At 27.3% G+C, this 17,488-nt stretch overlaps 5 protein-coding genes across 9 annotated transcripts; 2 read left to right on the top strand and 3 right to left on the bottom strand.

Annotated features, from left to right (window-relative positions):
- Window positions 1-1,627: 1,627 nt before the first annotated feature.
- Window positions 1,628-5,632, bottom strand: LOC106783750 (protein FAM76A). The gene is made up of 7 exons (XM_014742553.1): window positions 5,228-5,632; window positions 4,852-4,916; window positions 4,526-4,739; window positions 3,692-3,828; window positions 3,343-3,586; window positions 2,994-3,231; window positions 1,628-2,231 (listed from the first exon to the last, which is right to left on the bottom strand). Exons 1-6 carry the CDS (start codon window positions 5,321-5,323, stop codon window positions 2,998-3,000), a joined length of 990 nt encoding a protein of 329 aa, XP_014598039.1. The 5' UTR covers window positions 5,324-5,632; the 3' UTR covers window positions 1,628-2,231; window positions 2,994-2,997.
- Window positions 5,633-5,815: 183 nt separating this feature from the next.
- Window positions 5,816-7,617, top strand: LOC106783751 (enoyl-CoA delta isomerase 2, mitochondrial). Of its 2 annotated transcripts, XM_014742555.1 has the most exons (7): window positions 5,816-5,888; window positions 5,965-6,125; window positions 6,224-6,381; window positions 6,498-6,618; window positions 6,702-6,791; window positions 6,922-7,056; window positions 7,145-7,617. In XM_014742555.1, exons 2-7 carry the CDS (start codon window positions 6,018-6,020, stop codon window positions 7,298-7,300), a joined length of 768 nt encoding a protein of 255 aa, XP_014598041.1. In that variant the 5' UTR covers window positions 5,816-5,888; window positions 5,965-6,017; the 3' UTR covers window positions 7,301-7,617. The 2 variants fall into 2 exon arrangements, with proteins under 2 accessions (XP_014598041.1, XP_014598040.1); XM_014742554.1 differs by having other exon boundaries at window positions 5,842-6,125.
- LOC106783746 (DNA repair and recombination protein RAD54B-like) lies at window positions 7,128-11,521 on the bottom strand. Of its 3 annotated transcripts, XM_014742545.1 has the most exons (12): window positions 11,049-11,521; window positions 10,736-10,951; window positions 10,508-10,657; window positions 10,310-10,409; window positions 10,140-10,232; window positions 9,935-10,070; window positions 9,273-9,844; window positions 8,424-9,183; window positions 8,197-8,356; window positions 7,972-8,098; window positions 7,642-7,878; window positions 7,128-7,473 (listed from the first exon to the last, which is right to left on the bottom strand). In XM_014742545.1, the coding sequence occupies exons 2-12, from the start codon at window positions 10,921-10,923 to the stop codon at window positions 7,390-7,392; spliced, it is 2,607 nt and encodes an 868-aa protein (XP_014598031.1). In that variant the 5' UTR covers window positions 10,924-10,951; window positions 11,049-11,521; the 3' UTR covers window positions 7,128-7,389. The 3 variants fall into 3 exon arrangements, with proteins under 3 accessions (XP_014598031.1, XP_014598032.1, XP_014598033.1); XM_014742546.1 differs by lacking the exon at window positions 11,049-11,521 and having other exon boundaries at window positions 10,508-10,614; window positions 10,736-10,821; XM_014742547.1 differs by lacking the exons at window positions 10,508-10,657; window positions 10,736-10,951; window positions 11,049-11,521 and having other exon boundaries at window positions 10,140-10,235; window positions 10,310-10,399.
- Window positions 11,522-11,849: 328 nt separating this feature from the next.
- LOC106783752 (bladder cancer-associated protein) lies at window positions 11,850-12,735 on the bottom strand. Its single transcript, XM_014742556.1, has one exon. The coding sequence runs from the start codon at window positions 12,662-12,664 to the stop codon at window positions 12,422-12,424; it is 243 nt and encodes an 80-aa protein (XP_014598042.1). The 5' UTR covers window positions 12,665-12,735; the 3' UTR covers window positions 11,850-12,421.
- A 95-nt stretch (window positions 12,736-12,830) lies between these two features.
- LOC106783749 (sorting nexin-17) lies at window positions 12,831-17,410 on the top strand. 2 transcript variants are annotated; one of them, XM_014742551.1, is made up of 9 exons: window positions 12,831-13,531; window positions 14,304-14,449; window positions 14,526-14,888; window positions 14,971-15,058; window positions 15,147-15,388; window positions 15,684-15,896; window positions 15,963-16,136; window positions 16,207-16,317; window positions 16,400-17,410. In XM_014742551.1, the coding sequence occupies exons 2-9, from the start codon at window positions 14,390-14,392 to the stop codon at window positions 16,580-16,582; spliced, it is 1,434 nt and encodes a 477-aa protein (XP_014598037.1). In that variant the 5' UTR covers window positions 12,831-13,531; window positions 14,304-14,389; the 3' UTR covers window positions 16,583-17,410. The 2 variants fall into 2 exon arrangements, with proteins under 2 accessions (XP_014598037.1, XP_014598038.1); XM_014742552.1 differs by lacking the exon at window positions 12,831-13,531 and adding an exon at window positions 13,647-13,880.
- Window positions 17,411-17,488: the final 78 nt, after the last annotated feature.

Genomic DNA, 17,488 nt, shown 5'->3' with positions numbered 1-17,488 from the left:
AGAGAAATAAATAAATAAATAAATAAAGGTTCCTTCGCGAACGTATCTTCCAAATAAATCGCGAAAATCCGAATAATGAAGCGAATCGTTCGATCAAAAAAAAAAAAAAAAGAAATAGAAAAGAGTAATAAAAGAAATGAAAACATAAAAAAACTGTAAAGCCTTGAAATATTAATTAAATCTGCTGATACGTTATAATATGTGACAGGCAACGTGGGTGACTCAGGCATTGAATTTATATAAAAATAATTCCTTATTTATAGAAAACTTGTACATATATAATGCACGCTATACCAATTAATTATTTATGCAAAGTGTACAAAACTTGGGTAGCTTATGAAGGCGTTATGGAAAAATTCGTCTACGTATGCATAATGCTTGACCAACGCGATGACATTGAATTAAAAACAGAAATAAAAAAAGAAAGAAAGAAAGTGAAAGAAAGGGAAAGAGAAACATGGAGAAAGGGTGAGATAAAAAGAAAGAAAAAGAAAAAGTTATTTTTAAAATGTCGACGAATATATTTTGTCGATAAATATTTTTGACGAATTTTTTTGTTCATCGCTTCTCATTATCGGTACACGCTTCGTGCGACACTTTTCACATGGATATATAATATACTCGATATTATATTACCGTAGATCAAGAAGTATTTTTGCTACGTTCGTAATCTTTACATGCATGCGTACATACATCCGAACGATATAAAAAGTTTCCAGAAACGCTCTTATAAGAAATACATTATTATTCCATATCGATTCTTGATTTCCCGCTTTGCCTGTAATAAGCGCACTATAAATATTATTAACGGATTCAAGAGAAACCTAGTATTTAGGTTTGAACAATGAAATGGAAAGAAATGTTAGGAAAATAAAAAAAAAAAAACAAAGAAAACGACAAAAATAAGAGGCATGATATCAATCGAAAAGTTTATAATAATAATGGAATAGAAATGAAATAAGTGAAAAATAGAAAACCGAGAGAATGGAATGAATAAATAAATCGATAGATATAGATAGATAGAGAAGTGCAAGAGGAGGAGGAGGATCAAGAGGAGGAGTTAAGATGAGGAAGAAGAAGAAAAGAGTGAACCGTGTAAATATGCTGAAAGTAGTAAAATATCGAAAGAAAGCGAGAGACTAAAAAAAAAAAAAGCCTCGGCAACAAACAAGCAATATTTAGTTCTTATCATCTCTCAATAAAATAAAGAATAAACTCCAACTGTATTTGTACACGCGTGTACAACTCTCGTACATATATTTAAACGACTATAAATTAAAAGTTAATTATCCTTACACTTCGTATATAGTAAATTGTTACGCATTTATTATCATTACAATTATTGAATAGGTAATGCTCAATTAGCATTTGTTTCTTAAAATAAAAAATAAATATATGGCTGTTGGATATTTACATGAACATGTCACTACCTTTTTGATACCTAAATATATATACACACACGCATATCCTTTTCTATATATACTTTTCAAGAGGAAATAGAAAGGAAATAACAACTGTGGATTGGAAAAATAAGATTATGTGTGGATTATTATTAGACAAATAAAAATTATACGTAAAAAAAGGTTATTCCGAGTTGAACGTGAGAAGACCACATGGGTAATAAATGATTTTAAATGTTTTATTGTAAATTGTCCTACACAATCACCATATCTTGGCTCATTTTCGTTACATTATTGTTATTATAAATAATAAAACCTTACAAGAGCCATATCATTCGATTCATACAATCTATTCACATGTAACATCATTTATTTATTTATTTATTTATTTTCTTATTTATTTACTTATTTATTTTATTTCATTTTATTTTACTTATTTTTTTTTTTTTTGTTATTAATGCTATCTCGTTCAAGAACATAAAAAATCGCATTTTAACCATAGGAGACATCATTCAGGTTCATAAAAAAACCTAATCAACTATTTTGTTCACGATAAAAACTCATTTTGCGTATAAGCAGAATTGTCACTCGCGAATTATTTAAGAAAAAGACTATCTAACTTATAGATAAAAAACTTTTGCACGCACTCGTTCTCCCTTTAAGGGATAAACGAGACTTTCATGTATACATCGGAGATGATATACGTTCCTATAGTAATTAGAAAAATAATACAATTTCGTTTGATTAATGGAAACAATTAACTATTCGTAATGTACCACATGATTTATAAAATTATGGGCATTCGAGTATGTTGCGCAGCTAACGAAGTTCCTGCAAACAGTTTGATAAATCTAATATGCTATTCGTATTATGATCTTATCAATGTACGATCAATTACAATAGATCCTCGTATAACGCGGTTAAATTACACGTTTTATGGAATCACGTTACACAAAATCATTTTACAGAAGAATTTTCTTTGTATAACAAGAATAATATAAATAACATGTTTAAAAATAACAACTGTTGTAATTGTCTAATTTAGTTTTCTATAATTTACCTATTGAAATAGTAAAATAGAAAAAATCTAGAAAATTAAAACAGGACAATAATTTAATTATTTAGTGATAATTTGTTTTATTAAATATTTTTAATGCGTTATACGAGAGTTTACTGTATATCATTTGAAGAATCGATAAATCAGGCGAAGAAAAATAAGAATACAAAACATTATTAATTAACCCTTTCGCTACGGCGCGCTTGTGACAAAATATGATCGCTGTGTACGGAACACGTTGTTCTTTTGTATCTGATCGCCCACTTTTCGATAGTGTATAGATACACTAAATATATACATACATTCATCGGAGCGAAAGGGTTAATATTCATCGAAAATATTAACCTACTTCGGTTATTTAACAATTACAAATATGATTAACAAGCGTGAAAAATTATATACAAAAATGAAGCTTGTTTTGGTCATTATTTTTAATTAATACATCATTTCGTAATCTCGCTCTAATAGATTGAATCTTTTAACTTAGTGATTGCAATAAAATCAATGAATTAATTATTTAAGTTACAATTCCATACCTTATCAAGGTACAGGGCTGTCTGTTCCACTTCCACTGTTGGTCCCAGCTTCAGTCTTAGTAGCAGCTACTCTGTCACCTCGTTTGGATGTCTTTGATAATGATGCAACTTCCTTTAACAAACTCGATATTTTATGTTGCATGTTTGATACTTTAGTTTCGTATTCCTTTTCGGTTGCTTTCATCTTATTACGTAGCTCTGTCTCTGATGTAAAATTTTTTGCCTTTAATTCCGTTATCTGTATATTACAAACAAACAAACAAAATAAGAATCAAATTTATATATAACACGAGATTGTGATTACACACCAATTAAAGTACACCGTAAATAGTATCAAACTTATATATACCTGTCTGTCTTTAGCAAGGAGCTGACTATCTTTCATACTAATTTGTTTTTGAAGATGAGCTATTTTCTCCTTAAGTTGTGTAACTGCAACCACATGATCTGAACTGTTTGGATCGTGAGGATCGTGTACGCCGGCCATTCGTGCAACCTTTACTGGAGTAGGGCCATTCGTATCCCCTCCTTCTGATTGCGGTGGCAGCTTAGTGACATCGACTCTTTGTGGCCTCTTATTGTGACCTTTTAATCTAATACAAATAAATAAATAAGTAAATAAAATCAAATAAGAAATTTCTATAAAATACGTAATAAAAATGCATAGCTTAGGTAAAATCAATTATTTGAATGCTTACTTGTGCTCCTTGTGTTTAGCGGCCCGTTGTTGAGCTAGTTTCATATGCGCTCTCCTATCAGCATCTGATTGTTTCGTCTTAGCCAAGGCCCGCTTATAAGATAGAGTACAAAGCCAACATAACAATTTGCCGTCAACCTAAAAACAAAAATACCATGGTAACTAGCAGTAGCGTTACTGCGACTTTAATGTATTACCATATACCAACAAGAGAGAGGTCTTAGCTGTAGAAACTACACTTGATGTTTATTCGTTCTCTAAAAAAAGAAAAGAATTTTTGACAGGAAGTCATACACACTGATCCGATAAAAATATACGAATCAAAAGAGAACAGTGTGCACAGCTACCCTCTGTTATGCAGGAACACAGGAAATATGGAAATCTAAAAAATTCCATATGAAAGATATCTCCGTAGACGCTTGTAAATATTACTATGACATGCAATACCAATTAATTATACGAAAATTTCTTGTGTTCCAAAAAAGTGCACAAAGCATAGAAAAAGACAAAGCGTTAAATATATTCAAAGTACATAGTGATCAATTAGGGACTCTTTTATCTGTATGTAACTTAATACATGCAAAAAATAAATGTAATTAATAATATATTACTTTACAGAATATGATCTGAAAAAGATATTTTCATATGAGAATTTATATAGAAAAACTAAAATTTTATAACGCGTTCTTAAGGCAAGTTAAACATAGACGTCAGCATTATGTTAATACAAAAAATGTCGCAAGTAATAGCGATAGTATCTGAGCAGCTGAAGATGTCTCCTTCGCTGTGACAAGGAATCATTTTTTTTCTTTTTAAATATTGATTAACCTTTTACCTTTTTATCTTCATCCTGTCTGTCAAAGGCACACTTCTGCTTGCATTGCTCGCAAGTGACTGGAGGACCATAACGTTTTTCAGAATTAGTACACCGTTGGCACTTACTGCCAATAAATGCAGCAATGGTGTTGCAATATTCACACGCTGATGGTTTTCCATATGACTTGACATTTTGTTCGCACTTTTTACATATGGTACTTGTATTTCCCTTTCTATATAGAAAAATAAAAAAAAAGAATAATAATTTAAAAATATAATTCTTAATATAGAGCGACGAAATCTATGTTTGTCAGAAAACACATTGCTTTATGCTTCTATACTTACATCGTCTGTTGGAATTCTGATCTACAGTATGTGCATTTCACAACAGGGAATGCGCCTCTACATTCCTAAGGCAATAAAAAATAAAATTGTAATTTTAATAAGCAATTGAAGAAAAATCAATTGAATAATTAAATTTCATATAAATTTGTGTACCTAATACTATTATATTAAAAATATTTTATATATAAATAATAAAAAATTGAAAAGAATTAAATTAAAGAACCGATCACGCGTCAAACATACAATGATATTAAATGTTCTAATATTAGCAATTGGTTTCTACGAAACGAAAGAGACGCTTCGAAACGTCCCGCTGAAGTATGAAATTTCGCGCATAAATTGTAATCAACTAATAATACAATGTAAAATAATTTACCTTGCATAATTGTTGTCCTGGTGAAAGATCCTCGAAAGGATGCCTTGAGAAACATCTTGAGCACGCAAAAAGTGCCTGTGCATTGTTCGTGCTCATTCTCAAACAGTGATTCGTGTTTGCCCTTGTAGCTTCCAAATTGTAATGTCACGAACGATAAAACGAATTTCGTAAGCCGATCAAAAATGATTTTAAACGTCCTTCAATGCGTTTTAACGATTGTTTTTAACGAAAAAAAAAAAATAAACGTAAAAAATTGCAACGTAGATATGCCGTACACTGTTTCCTTACATGTTTTAGCAAATTGTTCACGTAAGACGCTGGCTTCTCACAAGCATAACCACCTTACTCTTTTACACTTGCTCCAACCGGTTGTTGACTTCGCAGAGCCATCTACGCATCGGAACAGGAAATAGAAGTTCGAGCCAAGATTTTCGGGAACGAAGCGTCATCTATTAGTCTATTTTGCTAACTTCTATTATTTAAAATATATTTCATATTTATTTTATTTATTTCTTTTTTATTCTTCCTCTTTTCTTTATACTATATATATATCTATATTTAAAATAAATTTTAATTTTTGTTATAATATTTATCGTACTCTTAAGATTTTATTTTTTCGAAATAAATTAATCAGAAGTATCTTTCAAAGATTTATCTAACTGTAAATATTTTTTTTACCAACATTCGTAAACACTTCATATGGGAGCAAATCTTTACATAATATATTTTTTCTTTAGTATTGACATAATTTACGCATTTAGACAAGTTTCCTTATCACAACGACATTAAAATGGATCCGATTAACGCTGAAGAAGATATTCTTATAGTTAACTTAAAAAATGGAATTAAAAAAGTTATATTTAATAGACCTAAGAAAAGGAATGCTATATCAATAAAGGTAATATATTTTAATGCTTATTAAAATGTTAAATCGCATTCCTTTATAATTTTTTGATATTATTGACAAAATACATTTATATATATATCGTTACACAGATGTACATGGAAATAACAAATATTTTAAATGATTCTTCAAAAGACGATAGCATATACATGGTTGTTTTTACTGGAACGGGACATTTCTTTACTAGTGGAAATGATCTTAATATATTAAGTCCAAGCTCATCAAATGAAACTTTTTTTACAATTTTTAAGTAAATAATTTTACTTATAAATTACATTAATAGTTTGTATGCACACATATATTTAATACAATAAGCATATACATATTTACATATATACATATTTACGTATATTTTAATTTTTATAGAAATTTTATCGATGCTCTAATTACTTTTCCTAAACTGTTGATAGCTGTCGTAAATGGTCCAGCAATTGGTGTCGGAACCACTTTGCTTGGGCTTTGTGATATTGTATATGCTTCAGAGAAGGTAATTTCATTATACATTTATATAGAAATTATTTTGTTTATTTTACTTAGTTTTAATTAAATTTAATTGCTTATATTTTTAAGGCATATTTCTACACACCTTTTACTAAATTAGGTTTCATATCTGAAGGTTGTTCTTCGTATATATTTCCAAAAATAATGGGACCAAGTAAGGTAATTGTATTACATACATTTATACAATATAATTAGAATTATTGTATTATTTTTAAATTTATTGAAATATTCTATTCTCTAAAATTCTCCATTCTCCAAAAAATATGTTGTGAAATTTGTATTTTTCTAGGCTAGTGAAATGTTATATTTTGGTTATAAAATGGATGCTAAAGAAGCAAAAGAATATCGTTTAGTTGGAAATATATATAAAAATGAAGAAGAAGTATGGAAATATCTAAATAAACTAAGTCAACTGTCTACAAAGGTATACACACATTATAATTTTGACATGATTTTTATATTTTATTCATTATTTTGTTGCTAATTAAATAATTATTGAAATCAAATTTCAGTCTATAATAGGTATCAAACGTTTAGTGCAAAAATGCAATAAACAAACTTTATTGGAAATAAATAAAGCAGAAGTGGAAGAACTTATAGAAATAGTTGAATCGGGTGAAACTGTTAATAGAATATTAAATTTTATGTCAAGTAAAAATAAATTATAACTCCTATTTTCATTAACTTTCAAACTTTTAAATAATTGTGATACTATTATAATACTCTTTTTATATTTTATTACAAAACAATTTGTTTCTCAAGTTGTCGAATCATATTTTTCGGTTATAGAGTTTTTAAATATAAATGAAATATGTTTAGATACTTGTTTTAACATGAGCTCCTAAAAATAGAAATCTATATGAAAATATGTATCTTCCTTTTATAATATTTAATATGTTATCACAGTAATAACTATAATATATCAAGGTATAAAAGGGTTTACATAAATGTAGAATGTTTTAAAATAATAACATCCTTACTAAAATATCTTGTAATTTTGTTATCTTACCTGCATCATAACGTCTGAAAACGGTTGTCTATAATGCTGCCAATCAAGAAGTTGATTAATAGTTAAATTCTGTTGAGATTGTTCTTTTTTGGTAATATCTTTTATATTCTCTTTCGTGTTCAGTTTTGTATCTTCAGATTCATCTGATAATTCGTTGAGATTTGTTTGACCGACGCATGTGCAATTCATCAAATCGTGTGTTAAAGAATCTGTATTTAATGTTAAGGTAAATAAATCCTATAAATTAAATTTGAATTAGGAATGATTAAATTCATGTTAATAACAATTACTCAAATTATACACATATCATACAAAACAATTGTAATTTACCTTTAATTCGTTAGCTGATAATTTCAAAGAAGAAAGATTATTTGCATCTACAACAATTTCACTTAAATTTGTTTTACTAATTTGACGTTGATATATTTTTTCTTCAATCGTGCCTGACATTAATAATCTAGCAATTGTAAAATATAGAGTTTATATCATTGAAATATTTTTAATACATTTCCTTTTAAATAACTGAAATAACAAATTATGCATTATAATTGTTACCTATAGATATAAACATTTTTTTTTTGACCCTGCCTCCATATTCTCGCCATAGCTTGAGCATCTGATGCGGGATTCCAATCAGAATCAAATAATATTAGCCTAGATGCTCCTGGTAAATTTAATCCTACACCTCCTGCTTTAGCACTTAATAAGAATATTTCTGTAATTATAATGTACCTTTATAAAAAAAATAATATATAACATGATGAAAATATATATTTACTTACTACTATCATCAGTTTTAGAATTGAATTGTTCTATAATTTTCATTCTGGACACATTTTGTGTACTACCGTCGAGTCTACAAAATTTCAAGCCTTCGGCATTGCAAATAGTTTCCAAAAAATCAAGTGTTTGTGTGTAGTAAGAAACTAGTACAATTTTTTCATTGGTTTTTTTTATATTTCTCATTAAACATCGAACGAGTGTTATTTTACCACAATATTCTGTTTCATTAACATTTGAAGAATTATCATTTTTTATTAATTGCAAAAACATTGGATTATTATTTAAAAAATTATCTTTATCATTGGTAAATAAATCTGGATGATTGCAAATCTTTTTAAGTGCTGTTATAATCGTTAAATGTGATACTTTTTTCTCTGGTAATATCGTATTGTCAAACCAAGTATCTATTACAAGAGAATATAAGCTTTTTTGTCTTTTTGATAAATGACAAAATATAACCATTTCATTCTTTTGTGGTAAATATTTACTAATTATTTCTTGGGTACGTCTTAAAATAAAAGGACTAGTTGCATCACGCAATTCTTGGGCTCGTTCCTTTCCTAAAGATTGAGCATCTTCAGATGCATATGGACATTGAGAAGCAATGATAGGATCTTCGTAATAATGCTTGTATTCTGTACTGCTACCTAAAATTACAGGATTTACAAAATTGACAAGAGTATAAAATTCTTGCAAATCATTCTGTATAGGTGTGCCTGATAAAAGAATTCTTTTTTTACAATCCATTTCTTGTAATAGCTGTGAAATATAAAATATATATAACGTAATCACAAGTGAATTTATTTGTTAAACAAATATAATGAAATAAATTAAAACAATATTGTTACCTTGGCTGCTTGTATGTTACTATTTTTCAATCTATGTCCTTCATCGCATATTATTAAATCAAATTTAATATCTTTGATTTCTTCGTAGCTTCTAACAAACATTTCATAACTAATAATTAATACTTGCGATCTTGGTTGTCTTTTAAAATTTAATGGCTTATTTTTACTATCAGCAATAAAAGGAAAAATCCTATGAGAGCCCAACCAATGAATAAATTCTTTTTTCCAATTGCTACACAGACTGCTGGGAGTCACAATAATTACACGTTTTAATATCGGTTTACCAAATGGTCCTTTTTTTAAGAGCGTCCATATCAATGTTATACATTGCAATGTTTTACCAAGGCCCATTTCATCTGCCAAAATAGCACCATAATTATTCTCAACTTTGATTCCCATAATACATTCATAAAGAAAAATCACTCCATCTCGTTGATGTGGTCTAAGTACATTTGTCAAACAGGCATCTACAGACACTTGTTGTTCGTTTTCTAAATTAATATTATCATTTGTATCATCTAATTTAATAGACAAAATTGGCATTATTAATGCTTCAGAAGTTAGCTCAGAATCTACAATATCAAATAGATAACATTGATAAACAATAAAATAATAGAATAAAATGTTTCTCAGTAAATATTTTCAATTGAGAAATATCCTACTCTTTTTAAGCGAAACTCCTAATAAACTTGAACCAGTAATGGAAGTTTTAAACTTCTTCCTTGGTGGTTCTTTCTCTTCTATATTTTTGCAAGTATTATCCGTTAAGTTTATATCATGTGATATTCTGCTAATTATCTAATAAAAATTTCAAATTAATCTTTATATTAACGTATTAACCTAGCCAAAAATATGATATTTATTTACCTCTACTTCTTTACCACCCATAAATAATCTAAAACCTTCATCTAAACTTTGTGGATTGACCGTTGTTCTGCCAACGATACTACCATCCTGATCCTACTTAATAATAGAACGAAATATATGAAATATTCTTATACTAACATGCTAAATAATATCATATGCAAATATGTTACCTTTAAAATCGCATTTTTTCCATTAACTTCTAAAAAACCATCATTATCCCATGTTTTATGTTTTTTAGTAGTTACTTTTCCAAATACGACATTATATATACTAAAATCAATGTTAGTTCGTGTGATATTAATAGCAATATAAATAAGAAAAAATATAATTAAAATAAATCAAACATATCTTAAAAAAGTAATACATACAGTTTATTATTACTTTCTGCATATGGACGTTTGTTCTTATTGGTATTTAATTCAGTATCACATTCAGGAATCATCGATTCATTTTTAACTTCATTTTTGGTAATTATCTGTTTTGATTTATTAAAGGAACTCAAAACTTTTGAAATACGTCTAACGAGATTATTTAATATTAATAAGAAAAAATATAATTAAAATAAATTAGAAATATTTTAGAAAAGTAATACTTACAGTTTATCATTACTTTCAACGTATAAATGTTTATTGCTATTGGTATTTAATTCAGCATCACATTCGGAAATCACAGAATCATTTTTAACTTCGTTCTCAGTAATTATTTCTTTTGATCTATTAAAGAAACTCAAAACTTTCGCAGTACTTCTAACGGGAATACTTAAACCATTGTTTTCGTACGACATTTTATGTAAAATTCAAGGAAATGAATCGCTAAAAATTAAGAACTTCAATGTTAACGTTCTTTTTTATTAATTTAACAAATCTACAATTATGTAAATAATATAGTGATCAAAAAAATACTGCTAACCTAATTAGAAACACTACACCATACTGTTTTTTTTTATAAAAATACTACATAAGTAATATTTCATTTCGACAAACAAGTAATTTATACACAAATCTTTCGAATTCAGTTACAGAATACTACGCTTACGCGGGAATATACTAATAACCGAATTGATTTTATTGGTCCATAAGATACAAGTAATTTGAACTATAATCTTAATCATAATAACTACTAAATAGATTATTTTCTTATAAATATAAAAACACATACAATTTTCTAAGTGTATTGAATAAAATATAATTAAATTAAATCTTTTATACTTTATATTTGATTATTTTTTTGTCTTTAAGATACTAATATTTTATATACGTATATGTAAACTGTAGGCCAAAAAAATTAGTAATGTTTTACAAACCATATTTATCTTTGTCAGGATGGTAACCCTGATTTTCCTTTTTCTTGAAAAGAATTTTATACAAATATCAAGTGAAAATGTTTTAATTTAAAATATTTAACAAAATCTTGCGAATCTATTTATAGAAAAAAATGTTTGATACGTTATTCAACCATCTACATTTTTTTTTAGAGATATTTTATCTCATATTACGTTTAATATTTTTATTACAGACATATAATCAAATGTTTACCTTATACTATCCGAAAAGTTGATATTACTATTAAATTTAAATATTAATGATTTTATAAAATCTATAAAGATTTTTGAACTCTATTTTGTTTTTTAGTAATACTTGAACTGTCATCTTCGTATGCTTAAAGATGCTACTTTGTAATTACGATTAACTGGTAGAAATTACAAACAAGTTTATAATAATTTATTTATTTAACAGCTACAACATACCTTTTCTGTTAATACATCAAAGGAATATAATTTAAACATATATTTATGTCATTAAAATGCCACATTTCAAAAAGATGTTATTAATCAGGAAGATCATTATAGCAATATTACAATATTTGCATTTGTAATAAATTTTCATAATGAATTATTTACTGTAATACATATATATTTAATATATGAAATTGTATATGTTTTAGAGATTGTTCTATCGAAGATTAGATTATATATTAAGAATTTAGTTACAAACTATTTAAAAACCTAATAGGTAAGCTTGATACATAAATTCTACTGTACGACATTCTTTAATAGTTCATAATTGGAAGGTTATGAAAAATATAAGAATTTACAATACATTAGTAATAAAGCCTTAAGTCGATAACATATTTTTGTTGTCATCATATTCTATATAAATACTTATTGATTTCATATATCACTCAAATTGATTATTTAAGATTATTTCTTAAACTCATTCTTGAAGAAGACAGATGCAAAAATAAGTAGAATTGAAATATCTAGGAAGAGCAATGAAATCATTTTAACCATTAATACATCTTACAGTGTCACAATTTTTGCTCCATAGGAAGCAGTTACCAATACCGCTGTAACATATCAGAAAAATTGCAACTAAGAAGACTAAACCACATGTATTACAAGGTTTACGCTCCAAGAAGAATCCAATTAGATAAAGTGCCATAAACATAACGTGCGTTTGTAGCAATGCAGGATTTACAGGTTTGGGTATTAACAACACTGGAAGCAACCACTGTAGGCAATACATTCTTCTTGTTGTATATCTTAGCGTTGTACACAGGATGTATCAGTCAAGAGAAATCTCATCTACGCGAGAACCTTTTAACAAAACAATGTAGAAAAATATAATAGTTAGATCTTTATAGACAAGAAAAAGGGAATTTGTTATAATTAGCTTAATTATTTAATGAACCTCATTCGGAAGCATCATTTGCCCGTTGCGGAGAATATTTCTTCTCTCTTGTCTTTATTAAATGCAATCCGGGCTTAGGAACGCATTTATGACACTACTAATATTTTTACAAACAATTTTTTACCATTCAAGGTCACGAGTATAGCAGTCACTAATTTTGAGACGACCCACGTCAAATCCGATCAATCGTAGAATGACGACCGATTAAATGTACTCCTCTACGGCTAACCAATCAGATTTTTTATGCGTATGAAGTTTATAGATGACAGCAAATAGCATTACTTTGTTTATTTGTTCAAGAATATTAATATTCATGTAAAATTAAATAATTGTGATAACAATCAATCTAACCTTTATGAAGCGTTATAAAATGTCCGGAATATTGTACACAATGAGAGATCGTTTATCTGTTTTTCGTTACCTTATAAGACAAGAATTTAAATCAAAGTTTCTAAAGAATAGAAGACGAATGCATCCAATCAAAAATGTTAGTTTATACTTAGCACATTCATGTAAATCCTCCTTAACACTTTCCGTACATACATGGGTCGCATACGCCCAAAACTGCACTTTCCATTGAAGCCAGTTGCATGATCATATTGAATCATTTGTTCATTGTGCATTTGTGATTCCTACGACTCATACAGGAAGTCACCAAAGTTAGACACGGAAGCTGACAACATTATATGTGATATATATAAAGTAAGTATTATTATTTGCAGTACTTACTTAGGTAATATTAATATAATTGGTGATTTTTATTTGACACTAGAAAATAAAAATAAAATAAATACCTATATGAGATTCATAAGTAAATATATAAAATGTTCGATTGTCAGACATTTTTGTTCGATTCGGTCATATTTGAATTCACATCCTACTCATTCGATCTATGCTTTATAGAAATGTGAAACTGTGTTATTGATTATTTAAGTCTGCACGTAAAATAAGGTTATAAATATACATACACGTAACGCATTGTTAAGTTAATATTGAATGCATGTACAAACAGAAATATATTGTATGTTTACGTATGGTAATTAATAAGTTTGTAAGTCCATGAAAACAATTCATTTGATATATGCATTTGTGGTTTATTCAGATAATATATATTTAAACGATGATATAATAAATCGAATTCGTTATAAACTTGAATTTATATTAACAGACACATTTTAAAAAGAATTAATCAGTGAGGAAGATTATTATAACAATAATACAGTATTTGCATTTGTAGTATATTTCCATAATGAATTATTTAATACACAATAGATAATGAGTTAAAGTATGAAATTAAATACATATAACGAATTGTTTTATCGAAGTTTAGATAATATATCAAGAGTTTAGCTATATAAAGTATTCAAAAACCTAATATATATGTATAATGATGCGTAAATTTTATTAAAGTATAAAATAGATGTATCTCTATTTTGAAATTATTGACAAATATTTTCTAATATTCTTTTTTAAGGAGAAATATATAAACTACGTACCTGCCTAAAAAATACAAAACTCAAAAGCCTTTACATTTTGTAACTTTGTAAAAAGTTTGTAAAAATGCATTTCGCTATACCAGACACCCAAGAACTTGTTGATGAATCTAATAGTATATATGTTGTAAGTATAAATATCTTAAATTTGTATGAAGACAATTACATTATTACTTAACTTGTACTATTCACTTCTTTTTCAGAGTTACAATGTTCATATTAATGGATTATTGCATTGTACTTTACGATACAGGCAATTTCACAACTTACACGAAGAGTTAGTCAAAAAGTTTGGACCTCTCCTTCCAGCATTTCCTCCAAAAAAGTTCTTTCCTTTAACTGCGAATCAACAGGAAGAACGTCGTGTCGGCCTAGAAAAATATCTGCAAATAATAGGGCAGACATCCGTAATATATTCCTCAGAATTATTTAACAGATTTTTTTTTAATGCACAACAGGAACTTGTATGTGGTATATGGGAGGATGAGCCATTGGAAGTATATATAAAAAATTCTATACAAACACTTACATTTTCTTCAAAATTAAATTCTGGGCAAGTTGTGAAGGTATATTTGTGTATATTATTAAAAATATTATTAAGTGCAATTAAGTTACTATTTCATTTTTTATTCATATATTATTTTTTAGAAAATAATTGACCAAGGTCATCTAGGGGCTTACTTTTCTTTGTTTATTATTGCACAAAAAGTTGGCGATAAGGTTGATATACATACTAGTATGTATGCTCTAATGTTATTACAATAGTATTATTATATTTTATTTCATTTATGCACTATCTAATAACTTTTTTGTTTGTTCTTCAGTATTGCGGAAGTTAGAGGAGTTTGAATCTCCTGTTATAACATATAAAAGAATGCTCACTTCAGGTATTCGAATATTTCTTACAATTAGAAAGAATTATTGGGATATAGAACATAGTATTAAATTATTTACAATTCCTATAACTAGAGGATTTTTAATCCAAGAAATAAATGCTGATATTGCGAACGACAGGGTCTTCTTTTCAGCAAATATTAAATTTAATCAGTATATTTTGGATAAAAAGGTATCTTGTTTATAAGTAATTTCAATTTTTAAGTTTATACATTAACGATCAAAAAACTCCATTTTTTCACTCGATTTATTTTCTCTAATTTACTTCGTCAAAATGTATTTAACGATACATTTTTATCAAGGTGAAGTGCATGTCTTATGTTATTAAGTGCATTAGAGGTAAAAAAAGGTATATATGTTTTGAGAAATTCTTACATATTTGTGGTATCTTATTAAAAATTAGAATCAAATTGCGACGAATAATTACTAAATGTTATTTCAAGTTTTTATTTTAATCTGTTTTCCAGAAATTATCAACACGAAGATTAAAATATTATGGCTATTTACGATTTGTACCATGCCGCTGTGATTATCCTGAACCAAAATCAAAAGTAACAGTTGGCATCGGTAATAATGAATTAAATTTATGTATACTAGATCATCGTAATGATACTGAACTGTCATGTAAAATAACTAGAATACGATGTTGGCGTATTACTACTTTATCAAATGTACCAACTGTAAGTATGCATTTAGAAAATTAAGAATATTTGCAGTTATAAATGACACGAATATAACATTTTTAGAGTATTGGATGGATTGATAATGACCAGTTTAATTTCGAACTAACTTTCGAATATTTATTTCCTGATAATAAATTGCAATGGATTACAATTTCTTCTAATCAAGCTATTTTAATGTCTGTTTGTCTACAATCTATGATTGATGAATTAGTATTAAAAAGTACAAATGACAAACAGGTTTGTAGATAATTAATAAATGCTAATAAAATCAAATGTTAACTTAAGCAATGGATACATTTACTTTTAGGAGCCAGAAAGTAATGACTCATGGGTACATATAAAGAAAGATGAACAAGACCGTATTGTGATGGAAAATGAATTGGTAGAAGATATTGATCAAGTCAAACAAGTACATGAAGTAAAGACAAATTGCCTGCTTTGTTTAATTATTTCTTATACTTTGTTATAATTATTATTTTCTGTTCTTTTTTCTTTTTTAGAGAAACGGAGTTCAATCTAATGTTCAGAAATTAATTGGTGTAGTAATGTCATCTTTTCCTCTATGGACGACAAGGAATAGGAATAACGACAAAAGAACTATGGTCTGTAGAGATAGTATAGAAGAATATAGTGATATTGTGGCAAATAATCCATTTTATATGATAGGTGATGATGTTTTATAGTGTCTATAATGACATCCCTACTTTTTAATTAGAGTAATTAAATGAATGCTGCCGCAGCAGATTCAATGTCATATTTTTAATGATATTACACATATAATAACTTTTTGAAAAATTTATTTGTAATTGCAATTAGAAAATAGATAATGTCAAGACTGAAACAGGAATATGTCAAAATTTGCGATATATTTTATATTGCAAGGATCTATGCAATGGAAAAATAGACGAATATTGCAAGTTTTTAAAAAATGAAAACGAAAGTGATATTGATTGAAGTTTCAGTAAGAAATTGCTAAGGAACTTGTCAATTAAAAACAAATATATTCCACGTAAGCATTTTTTTCTACTTTTTATCTATTAACATGTTCACTGTCGAACATATTTTATTGATTTTTACCCTAACACCGATGAGAGATTGTTCATATTTTAATGATTACATCGTCATATATCTATTTAAATTTTTGCAATAGTACAAATTAAATTAAATTGTATTTACAAATTGAGACACATTATTGTTTTACGTATTTTTATTAACTTCAATTGAACCTGTCACATTTATGACCACAATAGCAATCGATTTGCTAATTAAAAAGATTAAACAACTTTTATCTCAAAAGAATCAATATCATATTTTTATAATATTATACAAAAATTTTATAAATAATTTATTTATAATTATGATTAAAGAATTGATTATTTTAAGACTGAAATAGGAATATATTAGAATTTGTGAACTATTGTGGACATGTATCCGATGAACAAATATGAGAATATTATAAATTTTGGAAATATTAAATTAAAAGCGAAATTGATTGAAGTTTCAGTAAGAAACTGCTAAGGAATTTGTCAATTAAAGAACTAATATATTCTGCATAAACATTTCTTCCCACTTATCATTTGTTAGTATCG

The sequence above is a fragment of the Polistes canadensis genome, unplaced genomic scaffold (assembly GCF_001313835.1).
Source record: "Polistes canadensis isolate GaletaPanama2010 unplaced genomic scaffold, ASM131383v1 scaffold_25, whole genome shotgun sequence".
Lineage (NCBI taxonomy): Eukaryota > Metazoa > Arthropoda > Insecta > Hymenoptera > Vespidae > Polistes > Polistes canadensis.
This window is presented reverse-complemented; position numbering and strand designations above follow the sequence as displayed.